Source organism: Lichenostomus cassidix, chromosome 11 (assembly GCF_008360975.1).
Source record: "Lichenostomus cassidix isolate B80296 chromosome 11, HeHo_3.0, whole genome shotgun sequence".
NCBI classification, from domain to species: domain Eukaryota; kingdom Metazoa; phylum Chordata; class Aves; order Passeriformes; family Meliphagidae; genus Lichenostomus; species Lichenostomus cassidix.
Window position 1 is genome coordinate 3824716 of NC_139492.1, and position 23761 is coordinate 3848476.

Here is a 23761-nt window from a genome sequence, read left to right on the forward strand (position 1 = left end):
GGGAGTCAAAAAGAATCAGGCATTGAAATTAAATGAACGATGAAAAATCATGCACTGATATTCTCAAGATGTTTTTAGCATTTAAACTCCGAGCTTTGTCAAGCAAAACATTTCAGGAAGTGTCAAATTTAGGGACAACGTTGGGAGAATTAAAGCACACAGCTTTAGCATATTAGTAAAACACAGTGTTTTACTAACTAGAAACAGCAGTAAACCTGAAGGTTGGCAAGTTCAATAAATTCCATAGAAAAATATTTCAACAAAATATCATAATGTATGAAAACGACACAATATATTAAAACCCAGTGAAGTTCTTTCACCACCAGGACTCCATTTTCCAGGTCTTTTTAGAATAATCAAAACAAACAGGATATTTGATATTCAACCAAAAAAATATCTTCTCAGCACAATGGCTTTTTATCATAATTATGCATCAATGTTTACAAAATTCAGATCAACTTTGCAGTGGGATACACAGGTGTTCGAGTGAAACAAAATGAATTTATGCATGTGGGAGCCCTGGGCACTGGAGGATCCCTTCAGCCCCAGGTTCATTATCCTAGTTGCACACAGATGCAAGAATTTCCCCCAAAGAACCCTTCCCAGCAGTTGCAGGGATTTAAATCTGAGGGTTTAACCAATATAAATAGCTAACAGTGAGCATTTGCTCGGAGATCGAAGCAAAATAATTCAATAAACACATCAAGATGTGCATTATCTTTTGTAGCAGGTAATTCCTCAGCTTCCTTCTACTCCTAATTTATAAAGAGCAGGAAGATTCATTACAAATAATTTTCCCTTTCCCTGTTCCTAGCAGTCTAGTTCACAACTATATCTGCAGACTCAGGGCTCTGTACACAACAGTATCTCCCTACTGACAGCACAGAATTTACAAACACAGATTTTTGAGATCTCAGAGGAAGAGCACTTTGAAGTGTTCCTTGTCACAGAAAACCTGGCTTTTTCTCTGGCTGATTTGGCCTTTTAGGAGCCATTTAATCACCATATTTTATTTGCTGCTTACTGACTACAAACCCTGTCACTAAGGGATTGCAGGACCACTCTGGTGAGTGACAGCCAGGCAGAGTAACTCCAAAGCTGTTAGGGAAAATCTCACTGTGATTGACAATATTAAAAGAAGAAGTCAAAAATCCCCTTGAAAACAAACAAACCAATGGATTATTTGGATTTATAGAGGAGATTTATTGAAAGCTTTTCACAGACTTAAAAAGGCAGAAATTAGGAGGCAACACTACCTCATGTCATGGTTTGGAATTGCGGAAATTCAGGACTTAGGACAGAATACAAAGTGTATAATCACCACATGTGTAGCTAAATCTACAACAAGTGAGAGAAAAGAGAACAGACCCACCTTACAGCGCCTCTTCCCAGGTATTTCACAGTGCTTTTCATTCTGAATAAGATCAAAGTCTTAATTTATTACTGAGGGCCTGTTTTGCAGCACCCAGACAAGCACGAGGCACTGCTCTGGCCCTGGGCTGGGAGCAGCAGGGCAGCATTTCAGCTGGAATAATCTGCTGCTCAGCTCTGGAGAAGTCTGCCCTGGCTTGTCTGGGGAATACAAAAGCCTGGCTGTTCCCTCTCCCTGCAGCCACAGTCGCTGCCCCTGGGACTGAGCTACAAATGTTCTCTTTAGATCCATGCATGCAGCAAAGAAATCAAGATCTGGATTCAGTGGGACCCTCCAGCTGGGCAGAGCGATTGGAATTGCAGAGTAGGACATTGAAGTTGCAGAGCCAACCTGAGGAGTTGAATAGGAGAAGTAAAGCAAGAAAATGGAGCTGATGAAAGTGATTCACCTAAAACTGCTCTTGAAAATTAAGACTCAGTTGAATTTCAAGAAATTTCTTGGAAGATTTTGACTAATTGTATTTTTGCTTTAGCTAGCAACTTGATGAGTCTTGAATGTGAAAATATTTTGCAATTAAAATGAACTTGAAGGAATAAGTACCCTATCAAAAGTATTTAATTTTTATAATTGAAGGCATTAGAAAAGAAATATAATGATGAAGGGTATTTTTTTTCTAAATTTGGCTCCATTACATGAAGTCTATCTAATACTTGTGGATACTTTAAGAACCTGCTGAGCACCCAATTCCCACTTGTAGCAAACAACCCACAGATCTAATTATAGATTTTCCTCAGTCACTAGTTCCCTAGGAAACAAATCCATGGCTCATGTCTTGTTCATGGAAGGTCATGGGAGGAAGATAAATATTTTTCTGTGTATAGAAACTTATCTAGAGGTCACAGGTCTGCATCTCAGCAGATGCTGGTGCTTCTGGCCAAGGGCAGATGGCAGCTGTGTTTGACAGTTATCTGGGATTTTTAAAACTTTAAACATTTCAGTCTGATAAAGCACTTAATGCTTCTATTAGCAACAATGCTCCATGATACTTTCTGCTGTAAATAAAGATTTTAACTTTGGATCTCTAAACTCATTGCAGTTTTTAACAGTGAGTCCACCTCACTTTTCATCTAAAATCATGGGAGGTCAATTCAAAACAGCTGTGAGTAGCAAATCCTTAAAAATTATTGGCAGAAATGCAACCTTAAGTTATGAATGATAAATATAATTTGTGTTTTCTTCATATTGGCCCTTTAATTAACAATGTCATAACAAACCTGATCAAAAATTCCCCTACATGATTAGAGGGAATAAAAAGTATAATTAATGTTACTCTACTTGTGATTTAGTTCTAATTCATCACTAAAAAATAGACAAAATAGAATTCATTGGAAATCAGATACATGTGAATATCTCGAGCAGAGGTGAATTAGAATGAACTCAAGGGTGACAGAGGGAAGATTTGTCAGATTTCTCCTCCTCATTTATAACACAAAACCACTATTCAGCTCTCTCCTGACCCACCTACAGTGACAGCTTGAAAGGTATAAAATTAGGGAACAATCCTACCTGAACTCAGTGTAATATTCAGCCTGGCTTCAGATCAAATAAAGGATTTGAGCCAAGCCAGAATGTCTTCAATTTATGAGAAGGAAGCCTAACCTGCAGCACATCTCTATAAACATGCTCCTGACCCACAAGTCCTACCCCAAGTTTTGACCCCAAGCTCTGTTCCACTTTTCTCCATCCTAAAAGCCATTCAGGTCCAAACCCTCCACTGCTTTCCTCCCTGATCACTGGATGGAGACATCAGTGGATGTGAAAATACTCAAATATTTTTGGCTCCTTATTTTATCCTGTTAAATTTACATTCTTTCCCCACATGCTTTTTCGTTAATCATTATAATTTTTGATTCCCTCCATCTTTCTTCCTTTCCTTCCCCTTTTGGCAGATTTCACCAATTGTGTCGCCTTTGTTTCTGTAGCTCTAATTCTCATCAGATAGAGGTGAAAAAAATCCTCCTGGTTGAGGAAATTGCTACCACTGGAGAGCATTTCAAATCTCTTAACAACTCCTACACTCATATGGTGTTTGCTGAGTGAGGAGTTTCCCAGTTTATAGCACAGAATGCAAGGATTACTTGAAAGACCTTTTGTTATCAATTCCATAAGTGACTTTTCCCCCCTTAAGAAAGCTTCAGATTCCAAATCTATCCTTGCATGGAGCTCTGAAATAATTTGGTTTTGTCAGCGACAGCATCAGCAAAGTTTGGTGAAACTTGCCTTCCATTTGCTATTAGAAAAAGTTTCTTCTTCCCCCTTTCCTCTCGTTTTCTCCAAAGATAAAATTTCAAAATCACCTTAAAAAGCTACCACTGACTTGGATTGACTCCTGCTTTACAAAGGACAGTTTTAATCTCACTGAAAGCTTGATTTTTGCTGGAATCAACAATGAAATGTGTCAAAGTAGAGGTTCCAATGTGCAAACATCTTGATTGAGTTGCAATTAGTGACAAAGATGCATTAGTCTCGTCAGAAGCTTTCAGGTGGCTGTAAAATTGCAATACAGTCCTACATGAATGTCACTCCATGGGATCATGCTGGGGAATTATGGAATCAATCAAGATGAAAAGAAAAAGATCAAGGTGAAGAGCAGAAAAAACCACACCATTTCCAAAGCAGTCATTGTCAAAGTGCAGAACTAGAAACTTGGATTAAACTTTAAAAGCTGGGAGATCTCTGGAGTTATGGAACAAATAACTTTAATAATCCAGATGGTACATTGTTGTCCAGCATGTCAGTTATTGTCTTCCAGGTGTATCATTACTGTCCTCAAGAAGTCAGAATTAGAAGTTATCCAAATTTAATATTCATTCCCTGTGCTAAAAAGCTGTCTATTCACATTTTCAGTTAATAACACCTGAAAGAGCCTTCCAAGACTAGACCTATTAAACAGTAAAAGAGGAGCTCAAAGCTCTGTAATAACTGCAAAACCACCAACAACAAAAAAACCCACAAACAGACCTTGTGAAAACTGCCTAAGAAGAAGCCAGAAAGAGAACACCAGCCTGGGAATCAGAGATGCAGGAAAACCAACTGGATCCCAGGATATGTCCTAAAACCCCAGGTCTGCACAAAGGATTTGCCCAAATCTTTTGAGATTGAAACAAAATGCTGACAAGATTGAATGAAATTCAAAAAATAGCAAATCTGAAATAGTGGTGGAAAATACATTGTACAAAACCTCAACTTCATGCAGCTGAGCTCCAAATCCCATTGAAATTCTTCAGTGCTGAACTTTCTACTGCAAGCAGAGAATTTTGAGCTGCCATGGGAGATAGATACAGACATCACTACACACCAGTCAGTTCTGTCAAATATATCTTCAGTAATTCTGTCAATTATTAGAAAATATGTCTTTTTTAAAACATCAGACATTGTAGGGGCTGTTGTTTTTTCATTGCTTTATAGACATATAAGAAAACAGTAAGCCCTAAACCTGCAAAAGAAATAGCAACATTTAAACCCCAAATATCTATGAACACCCTTTCAGGCTGATTTCCCACCTCTCACTTTTCCTTTATTTATACCTTGTATCACGGTGGTACATTTTAAAGGTATTTTCAGCAAACAGCTTCAGGTTGCTATTACAGGACACACTGTGATCATCCAACCCCAACTCCATCAGAGTCAACAGAAAATCCCCTGTAACTTCAGTTTAATCATTGCTTTGGCTGTGTTTGGAGATCTAACACAGACTACATGGCAGAAGCCTCTGATAATGTTATACACTCAAAAGGAAGCTTTAACTACACCTTGATAAATTTGACTACTTGTAGTTTGAAAAAAAAGCAGTCTGGAGTGACTAAATGATAGCATAATGTCTTTTTTTTAATCTAAAAATAGGCAATTTTAGTAGTATTACATTAATCTAGTGTATCAGTAAAAATCCTAATCATACTAATACTGAAAAGAGATTTAAAAAACAACAGATGAAGTATCTACCAGACTGACTTCTACTTGGTTTTAGTAAAGCCTAGTGTTCAGTTCATAAAATTGAATCATCACTTGAGTAGTCAGAAAAAAATGAAGGCTGAATCTCCAATCCTAATATTTTCACTGCAGGTTTTGCCATTTATTTTTATTTCTAGCTGGTACTTTGAATATGAGTAGATTGTACCCCAAGATACAACATGCTAAGCATAGAGTAATTTGAGGGGTTTTTAGAGACCCAAAACACAGAATGTCTGTTCTTTCCCAGGTATTTGACAAAATACAGGAGGTCTTTGGAGTGTCATTTTAAAACTACTGATCCATTTCCAAAAGCACAAAAATGGATCAAGGGCCTTTATAAGAGCTCTCTCCAATAAAACTGGAGACAATAAGAAATTATTCCTGTTTACTCACATCAAGATGACTCCATATACCCAATTCTGAACTTGTAAAACTATTTAATTCAATTTTGCAACAGCACCAATTACCCAACCTGAATTTATGCAGAAATTTGTTGCTCTAGGTTAGTGTGATAATTCATGTAAATTTTATAATTTCCTTCCTTGAAAAACTGAAAGCTGAGCCATAAAATTTAACTACAGAGAGAATCTACATTTTCTGACTCAGCAAGACAAAAGTTATTTTTGTTCCAAGTGAGGATTTCTTCGGTTTAGTCTCATCTCCTATTGACACAGATATTTGTCTCAATATTTCTGCATAAACATTTGCATTTGTGCACCAAGATTGGCATCTATACCTGGAGAAACAGTCTGATGTACGAGAATGCAAACATTAATGTGCTTGCAGAAGTTTTATATCAATCTCCACCAGTCAGAAAAACAGGGAAAAGACAAATTCACAACCATCTGGTGGGATCCCTTCAGCAGCTCATGCAGCTAAACATCAAAACCTCAGTGCTCCTGAACAAATGATTCACTAAGAACCAAAGCACAAAGTCATAACATCAATCTCACCTCACCAGAACTGGAAAAAAGGCAAAATTTGGACCAGGAAATACATTAAGCACCCTTTCTACCCAGTGAGAACTCCCACCATGCCAGTCCTCAGCAAGTGTTATCTTAAGTCAGCCAGTTGACACTGATTTTCTCTGCTGGCAAACAAATGTCAATCTGATTTAATCTAACTATTCATTTAGAATAAAAAATTCCACGTCAAGCAAAAAATCTCCTACAGGAATAATCTGAAACATTGAAAGGATTACAAGGATATTGGGAAGAACTGCACAGCTGCTTGCTTTGAGCTCAAACAGATTATTTTAAGAGTATAAGGAAGATTTAGTGGTATATCTGTGAGAATAAATAACAAATAATCCACAGAATGTTGAGGGATCAATTACACTGTATTTAAAGTTTGAAGTAATCTCTTTTAAGAAGTCTTATTCCAGAATTCAGCCAAACCAGTTGACCACTGCAAGCAAAAAATGCTTTCAAGTCAGGAGACACAGATCTTTCTAAATATTTCCCCAATTTTCAAAGTGCATGGATAAATACAGATCTTTTCATCAACTTTCACTGAGTAACAAATAAAACCACTGTGTAATTAAATGAAGCAATGATTCTCACAGTCAGCACTGCCCACATTTGCAAAAGATTCCAAGCAAAAAAAAAAATTAAACCTAGAAACTCAAATTTAATAAAAACTTCAGTAAATTGCTTCTTTAAAGATTACACATGGCAACCTCTGGATTTTGCCCAATGGTGGCCTGAAGCCAAGAAAAAATTATAGCCAATAGAAATAATGGAATATTTTTTTTTAACCCCGCGTTTCATAAACTTGCAAGTTCGTATCAGCCTCTGAATTCACCATTTATCATTACATAAATCTTAATTACAGCTATTATACAATTAAAACCAAAACATTTCTGAGCTTCCTAATCCACTTGTGGTTAAATACAAAATATTTTTCCCCCACCCATAGCGGCTTTATCCTTTCTAACTCTGACAAAATTAGATGCTTTGCAGTCACATACAATTGCTTGCCATAACACTGTTCAAAGTCAAAAAATACTACTTAAAGCTAATGGTAACGTTTTGTGAAAGTTTAAGCTGTTAAATTACCAAAGTGTTACATACATAGGATTGGTGGATAATGACTATGGTGTTCTCTATCTTGCAGAATGTAAATGTAGCTAATAGTGTGGAAAAAAATCATTTTAATACTTTAGTTGAGATTGAAGGGAAAAAAAGGATAAAGAAAGACATTCAAGAAGTCTTCACACTGAATAAACCAGAGCAAAAAAAGAAAAAGGGGAATATTTGTATAAAGTATTCTAAATGTAAGGAAGAAATTCCCTCTCTTGTAACAATGAGATTTTACTTCTAAATGAGCTGAGGAGTCGAGGAGGTTCTGTTCCATCTACCAGAACAAGCTTGAGCAATTTTAAACCTGACTTAAAATGAGCTGTTTAATGGGAATAAATCTGCCATAGTCTGGTCCTGCTTTTCTAAGGGAAACATTGGGTTCCAAGAGAAAAAGACCCATTGATCTGAGTTGTGGGAATGTCTGGAACAATGGGGAGGAGGAGGATTCATCCAGGAAAGATGCTGGTGCCAGAGCATCCTTGGAGTGACTCTGCTCTGCACCTCCCATCAGCCAGAAAGGGGAAGCTGATGCCAGAGTCAGGATGGGCTGAGGGAAATGGTCTGGTGTTTTCCTTAATTCAGTGTTATCAGGGATTTCGCCTTTTATGCTTAACAAACATCATCTATCCCACAATGACAGAATCAAAATAGGGATCAAGCAGAACCACAGGGCTCCAGTGCCACTATAAACTGGCAAATATCAACATCCAAGCAGGACCTGCTCCACTTTAGAGTGCAGAGAGGCTCCAGCTGCATTGTGCAGCAATTTCGGAGCCACAGCTCTTCTGGCCTTGGCTGTGGCTCTGGAACAACAGCAGCCAGGTTTGGGTTTGTAGGTTTTGGGTTTGCAGCCCTAACAAGGTACTGATTCACTGGTAATGCAGGGAAAAGAGAAGGCAAACCCAAAAAGGAAAACATTCCAGGGTTGTTTCCACTTCACACAAACACTCCTTGCTGATAGTGACATTATTAAGTGATAATCTATAATCACCCATGGCCACATCTGACTTAAATTACCCAGGTGTGAATCCAAAATTACCCAGGTGTGAATCCAAAATTTACCTGGTTTTCACAGACATTTCTTCAGCTCAGTGTTAACCATCAGCCCAATCCACACTCACCAGTTCATACAGATCATTACTGCAGTTCCATCCTTCAGAGCTAATTAAAGGGTTAACAGCCATTTCTGATGCAATTAATTGCTGTTTCCCTCTATTTAATTGTATGACTGAGACATCTAATGATAACAAATATTATGTTATTTATAATGCTGCACCTATTCCACTACATGTTTATGTAGTGACATTCATATTGCACTTTCAGATAAAAAGGACTGGATTTCTCTAAAATATTAGCAAGTCTTATATGAAAATAGAATTAAAATAGAAAATAGAATTAAAAAATGTATGGAGATCTTCCAAATAATATGCTGACACCTCTAAAGATGAAGGCACAAGGGTGCACCCATCCTCACAAAGAATTAAGCAGTAAACTTAATGTGTTTTTCTCTTCTAATTTAAGAGAAATGCAGGTAAAAGTACAGCAATAATTAATGAAGCAAAAAGAGCCTTTAGATTAATGAAGTAAGTTAGCTTCCCCAGGATCAGAAATTGTTGTTTAATTTTTACCAGAAGTTAAGGCTGCAGGCATAAGATCACAATTCTCAAATAGAAATAATAAAAAAAAATTAATGACATTAGTAACTTTTTTAAAATGTAAATTAGTCAACAACCCATTGTGGAGGTACAAAAATAATTTAGCAAAGTCTACTAAGTTTATTAATAATTAAAATCACCTTAATATGTATGTTTCTATGGTTACACTGATTGTGTTTAGAATACAGAAAGATCTTACAACAGTCCCAGGATTTCCCAGCTAATATGAAGAGCAGAGAGGGTTTTGAAATTGATCTTTCGAAAGAATAACCATTTCAACTGCAAATCATTCATTTCAATTTCAGCCAGAGAAATCAATAGGCAAGAGAACAGATCTCTCATCAATTAGGGCTGCTCCTCTGCATCTGTCACTTCAGCCTATCTTGGGAATTTTCAGTTGACAGCACAGTATATCAGCATTAAAATAAATCTACAGAAAAATAATTATTAGAGAAATGCTTTAGGACAAGTCCTGCCTGTTGAACACGTCAGAGCTACACAATGTTCAGGAGCACCCAGACCTTCCCCAGAGATTTTGGGGATTATTCAAGGGGTACCTGGTGTGAGACTGAGTGGCTCCTTCTGACCAATGCACTTTCCCACCTATTTCAATACACAGACTTTATAATATCTCCCTTTACACTACAGGAGAGCTGGAGACGCACAAATTGTCACAAATGCCAGAAGAAGTGACTGTTTAACTCCACTTTAACTGTGGATCACTCTCAGCATCATGATGAAGGAAATAAGGCACCGAAATTCCCCTGGAAATGTGAGCCTTGCTAACTTCAATCTCACTGCCTTCAGAAATTGCTTTTTGTTTCTACCATTGCCTACATGCTTTTGAAATGCAGAATGGCTCCATAAATAATAAAGCAACATTTGAAGGCAAATAATGAGTCAGACATTCCTCACCCCTTCTCCCTGCTTTCCAGACACATCTGAATGATATCAACTGTGTTTAGAAGAAGAGTTTAAACTAGGCATGGTTTGTGGAAATACAGAACTGCCAAGCAATTATTTGTGCAGCCACACTGAAATCTTGCTGCAGTGTTGTTTCTTTCCACACAGCAGAACAGCTAATGTGCAATTCAAAGCTGAACAAAAATTACACAGGAATGGCAGTGGGTTGTTCCTGGATGTACCTGTCCCTGGATGTGCCTGCAGTGCTGATCAATGCCATCCTGAACCAGCAGCAGAAACCCTCAGGCACAACAGCAAGGACAGCCTTTCCTTTTGGCCTCTGCATCTTGTGACAATGTACAGAATATCACAGTGCTTGACAAAAATTATCAACCAGCTCTAACCTTCAGTGCTGCTAAATCGTTCTGCAACACTCTGATCTTGTCATTACTTGTCAGTCACTTGACTCGTTTTGGATGATCTGCAAACTCTGTCACCACAATGTCTCCTTTTCCAGATAATTTCTGTTGTGTTAAACACCACAAATCACTGTATAAATCCTTGAAAAACATCTACTGGTAAAAGCTTCCCTATGGAAATCTATTTCCACACTGATGTTTCAATCATTTTTAGCTGGAGAAAGCTTTTCCTCTCAGTAGAGAAACCCAAGTATGGTTTATTGATCAGATTTATCTACACCTTCAGCTTCTCCACAGATCTTCATACATTTAGGAAATACGATTTGCCTTAAAAAGATCCATGTTGACTGTTCACTTCATGATTGTTCCAAAGTTTATCTGTTGCAGTGACTGCTTTGGCTTTGGCTGATTGCCTGGTGTAGGGATGGGGTTCAGCAGGCTGAGGTTATAAATGTTTTCCAAGGCTCCCTGGAGTGGTTTTTAAAAAGAATGGGAAGGCTGTGACCCCACAGTCCAGAGCAAGGGAAGCCAAGGTGCAGGAGTAGCTACATGCCACAGTCAGGAGTTAAACAATTCCCAGTTTGAACTCTACAAACTTGCTCTTTCCTATTTCATAATATTCATTTTTTTCCTCTTTTGCTCGGAATCCACTTCTTTTGACTCTTCATTTTGAGATGCTCCTTCAGACTCCTGTCCCTTCCTTCACTGAGAACATCTGCAATGTGGCACAGCCTCCCTCCTTTCTGAAATAATTGAAATATTTACCAGCAGTTTATAGTTTTCTCTTCCACTTTGACAGGACCTTTACTTTTTTGAGGGAGCTTGGGGATTTTGAAGCACCTGCTTTACAGTCTTTTTGAACCTCTAATAGAAGTAAAACTGCTTGCATGAGCTGTTTGCCAGGTTTTCTATTGTCACACAGATCTGTGAAACTCAACACCTCCTGACTGTAAATTCAGCACTGAAACCCATGGCACATCCTGCTCCCAAATTGTGTGCAGTGGGATAATTTCTCTCTCTCTTCAATATAATAATGTCTTACTTTGTAAGCTACTGCAGAAGGGTCCCCATGGTTCATTACACAAGCAACAGGGAGTCCCTCCTTGAGAAAAGGAAGGACAAAAAATGACAACTGAGCTGTATTTTGCCTCTAGTCTTTGATTTAAAAAGCTGACGGGAAAATTTTGGTCTAATTCTAAAAATCTAATTGACTCTGATGTCCAACAAAAACTTTAGAAAACAGTTCTTTTGAAAAGCAGGTGAAGAAGAATTTATTTTTTGTTCTTGGCTCTGCTGCACTGGACTGGGTTGTACCTTTCTCCATCTGCTATAAATTATCTGCATCTCTGCATACACATCAGTTATCATCAGGGAACATGTGCTTCATTTGTTCCCAGAATTAAAAGGCTGTTCAGGATGGGAGTTTTCAACATGAAAAATGTGGTCAAAGCTTATTTTCTAGTACATGAGAAAAAGAGCTGCTGGGTGCAAACAGCAGGAGCACATCCTGAGCTCATGGCAGGTGACTGAACTATATTTATATCTCTTTAGGTGAAGAGTTTGGAATCACCAATCCTGCTGGAATCTTGGGGAAATAAATACAATTAATTTTCTACTACTTACAAAAGTAACTTTCTAGTACTTACGAAGAACATCCTTCATCAGTCATCCCCTAAAGGAAACAATATGTGGTTTTTAAGATTTCTCATTAGCAGATAATTACTTTTTTTTTTCCCCAAAGCATTATTGTATCATTATTGTGTTGGGTTTTCTTTTGGTTTGTTTGTTTTTAAAAAAATATGATTTATTAACTAACAATTAGGATTCTCATAAGAAAATTACTTAATGCAGTAATGATAGTACAGGAGTTTGAAAAAAAAAATCCATGTATAATAAATGCCATTAATTCAGATTAATTTTCATGTTCCAGTGACCCTTAGCAAATTCAGGTTTGCCCAACAGCACAGTAGTACTGGATGGAGTTGATTCATTATGTTTTCCTATTTACACAATTCCAACATTCTCTGCATTGTCCATTTTGTTGTATGAAATTCATACAGATCCTCACAGTTTTTCTCTTACATTATTAGCAAGTTCTCCCCTGCAGACATTGCTCTTTCCATGTGTTTAATTTAACCATCAATCCAACCCTACAACAGCTTCTTTAGGAACATTTAAGGACTTCCTTGTCAAGTAGAAAAGGATCTGTTGAGAAATAGATCCTTCAGATCTGTTTTGCTAAATCATCTGATTCTTTAGTTTGATCTCCTAAAAAAACCAAAAACATTTAATTGATCATTTTGGCTAGTTTTGCCCAAATTTTATTAAAAAACACCCAACATACAAAGTTCCTAGAAGTTCCACAAAAACTGTAGCAATGCAGAGTGAAAAGACCTATTGGCACCTGCAGAGAAGGAAGGGAGAAAGGAAGAATTTCCATTCTGCACATGTTTATTCATTGCCTGCTCAGGTCAGCTGCAGCTCCCTCTTATCCCAGTTGGAAATGTCAGGAGGCAGAAAATAACCCCAGTGGTGCTGAGGGCACTGTGGGATTATTTAGGGTCACTGTGCTCGAGGTGCTATCAGGGATAAGAGGAGCTGGTTTGTTGCAGGGAACTATTATTTGTAGGGAACCAGCTTTCATCACTTCAATTATCATGAAAATACTTGTGATGTATTGTAAATCAGGCTTGAACATGAATTCTGTTAAATTAATATAGCTCCAGAATTCAAGTTGTAGCCAAGCTCAGCTACATCTACACTGCTTTTTTTTTTCCCCCTCAATTCTAATAAGTAAAAAATATATTAAGACACATGTTATTGGATTATAGGGATCACTACTACTTTCAATATCTGGACTTCATTGTTGAACAGATTCCTATTATCAAATCCATTCTCAAGCTCAATTGGAAATGTAAGCTTAATAGTTTCGTCCGTGCTTTGTAGAAATGAAAAGAAAAACTTCTGAAGCAGTTTGAACCTTGATGAAAATCCTATTTTCCAAGTGCACTTGAAAAATTTCCCCTAAAAACACAGTGAATAAAGCAGAACTTGATATATACATGACCAGCTTAGCTCACACTTCCTTCAAGGGCCCTTTTTCCCCCTGCAATCTCCCAGGATGGTTTGCCTTATCAAAATTCCTTTCCCACTTTGAGGGGAGAATTTTTGTCAGCTTCAGTGTGCTTAGGGTCAGGCAGTGCCACAGGAAAGTGAAATGTTTTGGTGTTTTGTGCTCACAGACCCCATGGCAGTGCTGAGGGATGAGCACAAGCATACCAAGGCTCAGTTTAAACTACAACTCAAGGCAAAGAATATTGCTAAAATAATGCCCTGGCAAAATTGTGCGAATATTTTAACAGTCACTTCAATTCTTAGACAGAATTTGTGTAAATATTTGTCCCATGTTGTCCACCTGCTCTTCAGAAATATCATTCAGATGGAAACATGGCAGGGAAATAAACTATGGAAGAGCAGCAATGCAACAGACACTTGTGGATATAAAACCAGCTGAAACTGGGAGAGCTTCCAGTGGCAGTGAGGAGAACTCACAGCAGCATCTGATGGATTAAAATGGGAGAAAAACCATCTGCAAAGTCAACAGCATAGACCAAACAGAGAGTACATGAAAATCAGTGTGTGTGTAAAATAAATGTAGTCATTTATTGTTCTGCATCTCTGGAATGTACAGATATATATTATATGTACATATATATATTATGTGTATCTATAAAAACAGCATGGAGGGCCTGAGTCCTGCATTTCAGCCCCAAAGATCCAAATTCCAATAATCAGCATGACTTCATAAACAGCCTGAGAAAATTTAAGGAATATCATGGCCAAACCAAAAATCAACACACTCAGAGTTAAACACAGAACTTTGGAAAGCAGGTTAATCCAAAAGTACAGTTGTCTGAATTCTTAATTTGCCTTTGCTTAAGCAAAGTTTCAGTGGTAGAAAGTGATTTTTCTCTTTGTGAGTCATTGCAGAGAAAGTAGAGTGGTCAAACTAAAGTCTCCATTTCCAAACACAAGCAAAAGGAAATTGCTTAATAAAGGGGTTTCTGTAATTGAAATTTTTAGGTCAACAGTGGATCGTGGTTTACATTGAAACAATTTACATTTTTATATATTTGACCCTGAAAGAAAAATAGGTCAATAGAGTAGAGCAACATTTACTTCAAAATTAGGTATTCTAGAGAATCCTTCCAACCTCAACCATTCTGTGATTCTGCCCTGTAGACCACAGCTTACTTCATCCATTTCTGAATTCAAACAGGGCTGCAAAGTAAGTTGGAAAGATGATGAACCAGAAAGGTTAAAAAAAAAAGGTGCCTTTAGAGGGCAGCTGGAAAAGAGCACCAGATGTTTTGGAAATGAGAAGGGAAAATGTTTCCTGAATTAAAACACAGCTGTCATTATGGATAATGGCATCGTACTCCTTTATTCACCCTATTGATCTGTTGCTATACATCACTCTAAAATGCAAGGAAAAAAAAAACCAGGAATCATCCATGTATGATAAAAGCAAGGGCAAAACACAAAAAGGTTAACATTCTCTCCAATTAATCATTGAAGAGAATCAGCAGTTAGAGAGGAGGAAGAAAATTGCTGTTGTTCCCTGAGTGACAGCTATTTACTCCACCTTACAGATGAGCCATATATAATACATATCATTTTTCCTTCTGGAAATGCTCTGCCAACCATCTTTACTTAATACCATTTTAACAAGCCACAGCTGGTAATATCAAATTTGTCGCCAGACCAGTCTGCAAAATGCCTTTATTAAAGTCTTTCATTAATGAAAGCACCAAGGTTGACAGTATGACAGTATTTAGTTGGGAAATTGGCAGGGATAAGTTAATTTTGTTCCTAAAATGTCACTCATTTGGATATTGCTTTATATTATATTATAAACTTGCTAACAACTGACTGTATAACAAAAATCAGAGGAATTATTTGGAATGGAAGGGGAAAACAATCACATTTGAAGCAGTATGAATCAGTTCACAGCTATCAAATAAATATCTTAATTGATTTAAAGGAAGCTCTGTGGTCATGTTCTCTCCCCTGACTTTGATATTCTGCAGTTTTAATGTTTTACTGGCAACATATTAACGCAGAACTCTGCTAAATAAAGCTGGAAAAGTCTGTTGCATCTCTCATCCCACTTAAAATAAAGTGTTACTCCCAGTAGATTTGTAGGAAGAAACTTTACCAATTAAAGGGACTAAGGAAACAGAAATCCTGGATCCAAATATCCTGTTTTATCAATGCATTACAGAATTAGCCCCTACACCTCGTTTAGTTTAAAATTTGGCCCAAATAAGAATGCAGAGACCAAGTTTCTGCTCAAACCTATACATTCAATAAGAAAATAGCTTCTAGAAACTGGGCAGATTGGTAATTCCAAACAACTGGATTGAAACAAGGCAGAAAGAAAGCCAAGGTGGATAACAACTTCCCATCAGTCAGCTCAGGATCATTTTGGAAGACTGTAAAGATGAAAATTAACAAAAAAGCATCTAGTTCCATGAAAAGCACAGGGAATGGAGTTAGGGAATGGCAATTTTTATTCTCCATCCCTGCTAGGGGCTTCTGGCTGCTGCTGTCAGTGACACTCCCCATTCACAGTAAAATCAGATATAGACTCACATGTAGCACATGATCCTTAGAACATCAGCCTGGGAGTTTATTTTGGGTGAGGATGCTGGAACTGGCCTGAGGATTTGGGGAGATGGTTTGGGTTTGGTTTTTTGCAAAGGTGACTGTCATTAACCATTTAAAAATAAAAACATCATGGAAAGGTGTCTAACCTCAGGCATCATTAGATTAAATGGTTGCTATGTCTGAAAATAATGCAAACATTTGAAAATTGAGTCCACAATTAAGTAAATGTGGCAATGAAAAATTACTTGCCAGGGGTTTATTTTATCTTAGTTACTTTACATAGGCAATTTGCTGGTAGGGAGAGAGTTTTTTCTCCTCTCTACATTAATTTGCAGCACAGTTTAAGATTATCAACTTCTGAAATCAAAGTGAACACAAACAATGTGGCAGTTAAACTGCAGCACACTTTGCTGAACAGCTTTAGAGCATAAAATCTCTTCTGTTCGCTGCTTTCCTTCAGGCCATTAACATGATTTATTATGAAGCAGGAAATTAGGTACTGGATATATCAATACTGGTCAGAAAATTCGATTCCATCATTGCCATATAACTGCTTGATCTCCAACAAACTTGTAACCATGGTAACTAGATCAGAAAGTATTCCCCAAGTGTTTAAAAATTCTTTTATTCTTATTAGCAACACCAAACACTAAAAAATAATGGTAAATTATTATTTTTCCAGGGGCACTTTTGCCTCATGTGTGATTCTTCTGAAAGTCTTGAGTAAACAGGTGTCTTTCAACAAATTTTTCCATTAAAATTCTAGCAGCTGAAGGAAAACAAATATGTTCTGTTGGAATACTTTATGTGGATATCAGTATTCTTAAAAAAGGGAAGTTTGAAGAGAGACCTCTCAGAAAAAGAGACAAATCTGAAGTGCTGTTTTCACTTAATGGTTTGTTAGGACATCAAATACATACCCTTTAATGAAAATTAATATGCTGTAGCTTAATAATTCATGCACTTGCAATGGAAGCCCTTTAATTTAATGGAGTGCTGCTCCTTTCATTACTTTCCTCGCTGAGGTAGGTTGGTCTTTTCCCACGAAGGTCAGGATGTGCCATTCCTCCATGCAAGAAGAGTATTTAATCAGATGTTAAACTCTGCCATCTCCAGGCTCCACTCAAGCCCAGCTCAGCAGAGTTTTCCACATTCCCAGGAACACCAAAGCAGCAGCAAAACTGGAGGTGTTTCTTCTCTCAGGAGCAGAAGTAGCTGCCTCATGCAACTGTGATCACGTATTTATCAAATGTTGTGTTCCCTCCTCAGCACTGCTGTTGGGAATTAATTCCTCTTCTCTGGGTGCCAGAAACTTTACTTGTAATCTTATTCCAGAATTTATATCCATTAGTTATTACACCAGTGTATTCCTTTGGCTTAAATCATCTGGATTTACAGAAAATGCTTGTGCTAGGCTGAGCAAATTGAGCTCATATATATTTCTGCCCAATCTCACTGTAGCTGCACCATAACTTGATTTTTTCTCTAAACCCAATCTTTGTTTCTTGATGGATTTGAAAGAGCTTTATTTATTGCCTAAGTGCTGTTCATAAATAACACCCTTCTCCACCTGTACACTTTCCTGCCTTGTTTGCTTCTTGTTTCTACATCCTCATCTCTGGATTCCTTTTCATTCCTTTTCCCACAAGGGATTATAGATATACTTTAGCAAAATGCTCTCCTTCTGTGCCATCAGAAAGATTCGAGAAATCAGAACTCCTTGTGCCTCTGTAATTCCATTTTCTCTCTGACAAAGTTCCTCACACACTTCTGCAGCTTTCTCCCAAATATTCTTCCCTTCTGGACAAGTCAGAATTCTTGCTGATGACCACATCTTGTTTTCTGAGCACACTCTTTTGCACAGCACAATTGTTGTGTTTGATGTGTGATGATCATAAAACAGGCAAATGGACATTAAAAAATAATTTTTAAAAATCCAGTAGATTTTTTTCCTGTAGACTCCATGTCTAGTTCCATGGTGAGAAATACATTCTCTTGCTTCCATATCATTTTTAGGAACTGAAACAAAGATTCAGGCCAAGAATTGGGCTTCCCTCTCCCTGCCCTCTCATTTTCTGCTTAATTTTCCAGTGGGACCAAAGCACTTCTTAATTCAGGTTTTATTTCAATTGTTGCTCCTCTCTTGTGTTTCTCATGTCCTCCTCTAATCTATAAACCTCTCTAGGTTCCCTTCCCAGGTTGATAGATCATGATGATCTCTTTTGACACTTCTTTTCAATTTTTTGCCTGAAGTTTGACATTTTTTACAGCTGCCTCTTTAGTCCATGACAATTCTCTTCTGTGAAGCATATAATTTATCGTGTATAAATAGTTGCACTAAGATAGCCACTCAAAAATAGAAAGCTTCCAGCAGTTTTTACATCCAGTTTTCTTCAGCTTCCTCCCCTCTTCAAGACTTTTTCTATTGCTGCTTTAACAGACAAGATGAATTTTCTCTTTGCCTTAAATTCACATCTCAGAGGAGAAAAAAAATCCACTTCCTCATAGATCTTAAAGATTTTTATCCTGCAAGCCTGGATCACTTCTAGTCTTGAGCTTTTGCTGGCTTCAGTCCTGCTGTGTAACTGCAGCTAACAGCCAGATCACAGGTAAGAAGTATAGATATAGTGTTTTATTCCAAATAGCTGATCACCTCCCTCCCACTTCCAAAGGGACAAAACAGACAAATAAAATAAAATAAGATAAAATAAAATAATTAGAAAAAAAAATGAAAACCACCACCAAACCAACCAACCAAACAAAAAAACTTTTGGGAAAAAATAAAGTTTTGTTTTGGATTTATTCAGCAATTTCCTGCAAATTCTCCTGTGTCCCTCTCTCCATGTTCTGCCCTTCACTGAGCATAAAATGTCCTGCCAAGTTCTACCAGGCCACTCATGGCCTCCAGATTTTACAAACCAATGACTGCAATGTTTATTTCATGCAGGACAATTCCTTCAGCCTAAAGAACAGAATCCTTGATTCACCATTTGTCCATCAGCAACACAGAGAGCAAATCCTCTGAGCCTTTGTGAAAAGAGCCTCATTTTGCAGGTGAGGGAAAGTGATGGATCTCCTCTTCCAACATGTGGGAAAAGAGCTGGGAATTGTTGACCATCTCCACAATTCCCCTCCTGCTCTTGGAGCTCTGCATTATTGTGAGGATTAAACTCCAAAAAGCACCATCATCGCCACAGTTCAAGGGTGTCAAGAGATTCTTTAGTAGATGCACAGAATCACCACTCTTAGTCTTAGAAAACATTTCCGTGGTGGAGGGGAGAATAACCTGTCAGTGCAAAGCACAAAATAATCCTGCACCCCACTGGTTTGTACTTCATTTGACTTGATGTGGACAAATAAACCGGAAAAGTAACATATGGAGAGAGACTAAAAATTGAATATTGTATCCCTGTGCTCTATCAGCAAGAGCTAAACAAAACACATCAATAACAGTCAAGAGTTTCAGCCTGGGCCATCTGGTCACAAAGGCCCACATTACCAAGATTGTATTAAAATGTTTTAATCTCAGTGTTTTCCCTCAGGCACAAAGGGTGAGATGCAAAAGCTTAAATCCTGCTAAAAGGTGAGATTTCTCCACCTACAAACACAGCATGTCCAGGATGGTTATTTAATTAAGAGGTGCCCCAGTGAAGGGTGTGGAAATGGCAAGGCAATAATCCAATTCCTGAGTGGGGAGGCTGGAAAGCCACTGACAGCACAGAGAACAGGCTCCACATGTGTATTCCCTTGTTAAGCTAAATACTAATTAGAGTTTTTGTACTTCATTTGAATAAAACAATGTTTTCTCTTGCTCAGTGTGATATCTCCTTCCTGATATATATATAACCAAACTTAATGAATGAAGTCTGCTAAATTTCCTATTTTTTTAATGGTATTTTTTTTCTAACTGTGGAATAAAACTCAATTAATTGTTCTCCCCCTGCTCTCCTCTTTCTGCACATCTGCCCTGCTTCCCACTAAGTGCTAATCAGCATTTCACCTGTTGGCTGCTGCAATCCCTTCCAAACAACCTTGTGCAATTCCAGCCAGCATGGCATGGCGTGGAGAGCAAGAGGAAGTCAGGACAGATAAATATAAATAAACCACCCTGGTAATTTGCTAAAGCAGGGGAAAGAAAGGAAAAATAACACACTGGATCTAAGTTCCATGTGAACATCCAAACAGACCACATGATGGTATCAAACAGAATGATAATTTCATATCTGAAATTATCATTATCATGTATTTCATTCAGTCAAGAAAGCTTCACATTCCCTCCCATTTTTGAATTTCTATTATAACAGGCAAATTATTTGTTTTCTGGATGTTTTTCCTCTTCCCCAAAACACCACAGAAACCACAGTTCCCCTGCAATGCCTTTCTGCAGGGATTACAGCAGAGCAGAGATGGCAAAGCTGAGGTTCAAGAGAAATCCATTCCCAGCAGGAGCTGTGATCCATCAGTCCACATGGTGCCCTGCTGAGGCTGCTGAAGAGAAGCCCCAAAATATTTTGGAAGAGGAAATAAAGCTGTTCCTCTCACCTTACAGAAGTGGTCAACTAAGTGAGTATTTTAAAATTCATGATGATATAGAAAGCTGACAATAAATAGCTAAAGTTAATGGAGGCAGAGAATCAACTTTTTCTCCAGTTTGTGCAGGATCTGAAACAGGTACAGGAGTCAGTACTCTGTGTTAGCACAGACATTCATTCTAGTTATAAAGACCTCACAGCCTATCTTATGAAGATCTTTGACAAGTCAAAAAGACCTAAAACAATTGCTTTTATTTTCAGCATCGATTCTGACTGAATTTATTCCCTACCATCAGTATTGTCTGAGACTCCAAACCTTTTTATTTATGCTTTGTTCGGCATTCAGTTGCAAATTACCACAGTTGACCTAGAATATGTCATTCCATTATTTTAAACACCTCTAAAATTTTTGTCTCCCCTGACACACACACACATAATCTCTCTTTCTATTTGCAATAGATTCCAGCCGAATTAATCATCTGGATACCTAAATTAGAGCTATGATGAAAAAAAAACTAAAACCATAAAGGACTGTGAAAATTATGACAGCTCCAAGTACTTCAAGGTGCTGATCATTTGCAGTTCCTGTAATTTAAACATTAGTTGAGGACAGGTTTCTCAGGGCCTTTGAAAAACAGCCTGCCAGATGCTTCCACATCTCTGAGTTTGTAAATCCTCTGAGGCGTTTGTGATCCCCGAGTAGCACTTCAGGAATGAGGACAAATCAGGATGACAAGATGCTGGGAAAACATTGCAGTGCAAACAGGGTTTGTCTCCTGGTGCCTGAGGAGCCTCAGTTACCAGAATTATCATCTGAAACTCCCAATGAAAAATTCTTAATGAAGGAATTTCTAGGGAGTGACCCAGACTACCCGAGACCCAAAAATTCAGTGTTGACAAGGAGAAGGGATGGAAGAAATCTGGGATATTACTACCAATGTGATAAAACTGAAAGAATAATAGATTGATTACTTAATATCAAAACTGATCCAGTTTTTATTGACTTACCTTGCCAACTAATCTGGGGAACGGAGGTCTTTGATTTTCAGGAATTAATATTGGAGTTGCCAAAATAGCCCTTTTTTGTCTTGGGATTCCAAGGTTGCCTTCTAGTTTTAAGATTTCCTAAAAAGGAAAGAGACCAATTAGAAAAAATTCCAAATATTCAGCTGTTAGTCCCTTACCCTGCACTTTTAGGCAAAATTATCACGAACCACCAGATTCTAAATTTAGTATTATATATTTTTCCAGCAATTAGTGATAACATATCAAATTATGTATTTAATCTCTCAGGTTATTGCACTTATTCCAGTGGCAGTGGACATCCCATATTCATTTTGTACTCATGTAAACAAGTTATAAACCTAAGCAGGTGTGTCTATAACCCTAAACTGATCACTGCTTAAATCATAAGCCTTAAGCAAGGTCTGGTTTACCTCAAGCACTTGTACAAGACCAGCAAAAAGCCACACTTCAAATGTCTTTAGAGAATTTCCACATCATCTGCGCTCAGTCACTTCTCAGTGCAGGCTTTCAATCGAACAGAATTGAGAGTGAATTTGCAGACACTGTCCACAGGTAATGAACTCTCAATAAACACCAAAAGCTTGTCACTTCAAATCAGACACCTAAACCCAGGTGTAAGTTAAAATATGAGCTCTAGGTTATCTGGTGTTGGCTGGTTTGCGTTGAGGTTTGCTTTCTCTTAGAGAAAATGTCATGCTGTGTTGTCAGAAAGAACAAAAGGAGAAGTGGTTTATACACAAGATTTCTTTTTCTGCTGTATTTTGTGGAGTGTTTTCTTTCAGTCTGAGCTTCAGGGAGCTCAGCACTTTACCAGCTGCACTGAACTCTCCACAGTGGCCTCTGGCCCCTGGAAAACTCTGCCCACCACACCTTTTTCTCTTCCATTCTGCTCTCTGATCCTCTCAGTGCTCTCCCTGCAGGAGCTGCAGCTTCCCAAAGCCCAACCTCTTTCTCTTGCTTCCTCTTACATTGTCTGCAACTCTCTTCTCCAAGCACAGCTACTATCAAGGTCAAAAAAAGCCTCTCCTCATCTCCCAGAGCTCTTCCCATGATCAAAGTCCTATTTTTGGAGGAGAAAAACCAACAAAAAAACCCCACAAAAATCCCCCAAAACCAAACAATACCCCACAGCAAGCAAAACAGAACCCCCAGCAACAACAAAAAATGTACAGGTTTGTAGTGCATTGGGAACTGTGGAAGTGAAAAAGATTTCTCTCACTGCTCTTCAAACAGGTTGTTGTGACAGTTTTACAAAAAAATCACAGGTTGAATTAAATATCTAATTCCAATAAGGCAGTTGCATCCCCAGCATAACACTTTGCTCTCCTAATCCATAAACTCCAAACCCCTAAGTTTGTCACTCAGCTCTGGAATCCATGTTGTTGTTTCAATAACTGATTCCTCATTCCATGAGGAAAGCTCCATCCCTAGGCTGTGTTTTTACAAAACTCCGTAGCTCAGTGAGTTTTTTCAGTGGCACCATCTGGATCCATCAGCCAAGATCTCCACAGGCTGCCCCTGCTTCCATCTGCATCACCACCTCCTGAAGAGCCTCTCACCAGCAAAACTCTGCTCTGCCTCTACTGCCTTTAGCATCATTCCTCAAATTTGACAACAAACAGCAGCAAGGGAAATTCGAGTTTTCACCAGTTTGCTTTAGTCATGATAAAGTCAAAGAGCAGTGGGAACCACGCAGAGAATCCCTTCTCACAATGTTGCAATTTTCATAACTTTTTGAGGCTCCCCTGGTACAATTCCCATCTCTCCCAAAGGCTTTGCCACTTCTCTCTAATCTTTCAGTCTCAAGGCCACTCAGGTCCCCGTTTTTGTCTTTCAACTGCTCTCCCAAAAGAATTTTCCTTAATAAAAATTCATGAGAAAGTTCAAGATAAAAATACTCGAAGTGTCAGATACAAAGGGAAGAGCTGAATCCTGTCCAAAGGCAAATGCACAGAATAATAAAGCTTTCAAAATCACTTACACTGTAAGCACAGATGTTCCTGAGGAGTGACAGTGACTCCCAGGACGTCCACAAGGAAATTCAAGTTCTTTATCTCAGCAGCAGCAACACTTATCTGATCACACCTTTCCC

General features: G+C 38.1%; 1 protein-coding gene across 2 annotated transcripts in view; it reads right to left on the minus strand.

Annotated features, from left to right (window-relative positions):
- The window catches only part of CDH13 (cadherin 13), a 421556-nt gene that overhangs the window by 225863 nt on the left and 171932 nt on the right, over positions 1 to 23761 (minus strand). For both annotated transcript variants that reach the window (XM_085071452.1, XM_085071451.1), the window contains exon 4: positions 21652 to 21768. In XM_085071452.1, coding sequence (XP_084927578.1) covers positions 21652 to 21768 — 117 coding nt within the window. The remainder of the gene's footprint in view (positions 1 to 21651; positions 21769 to 23761) is intronic.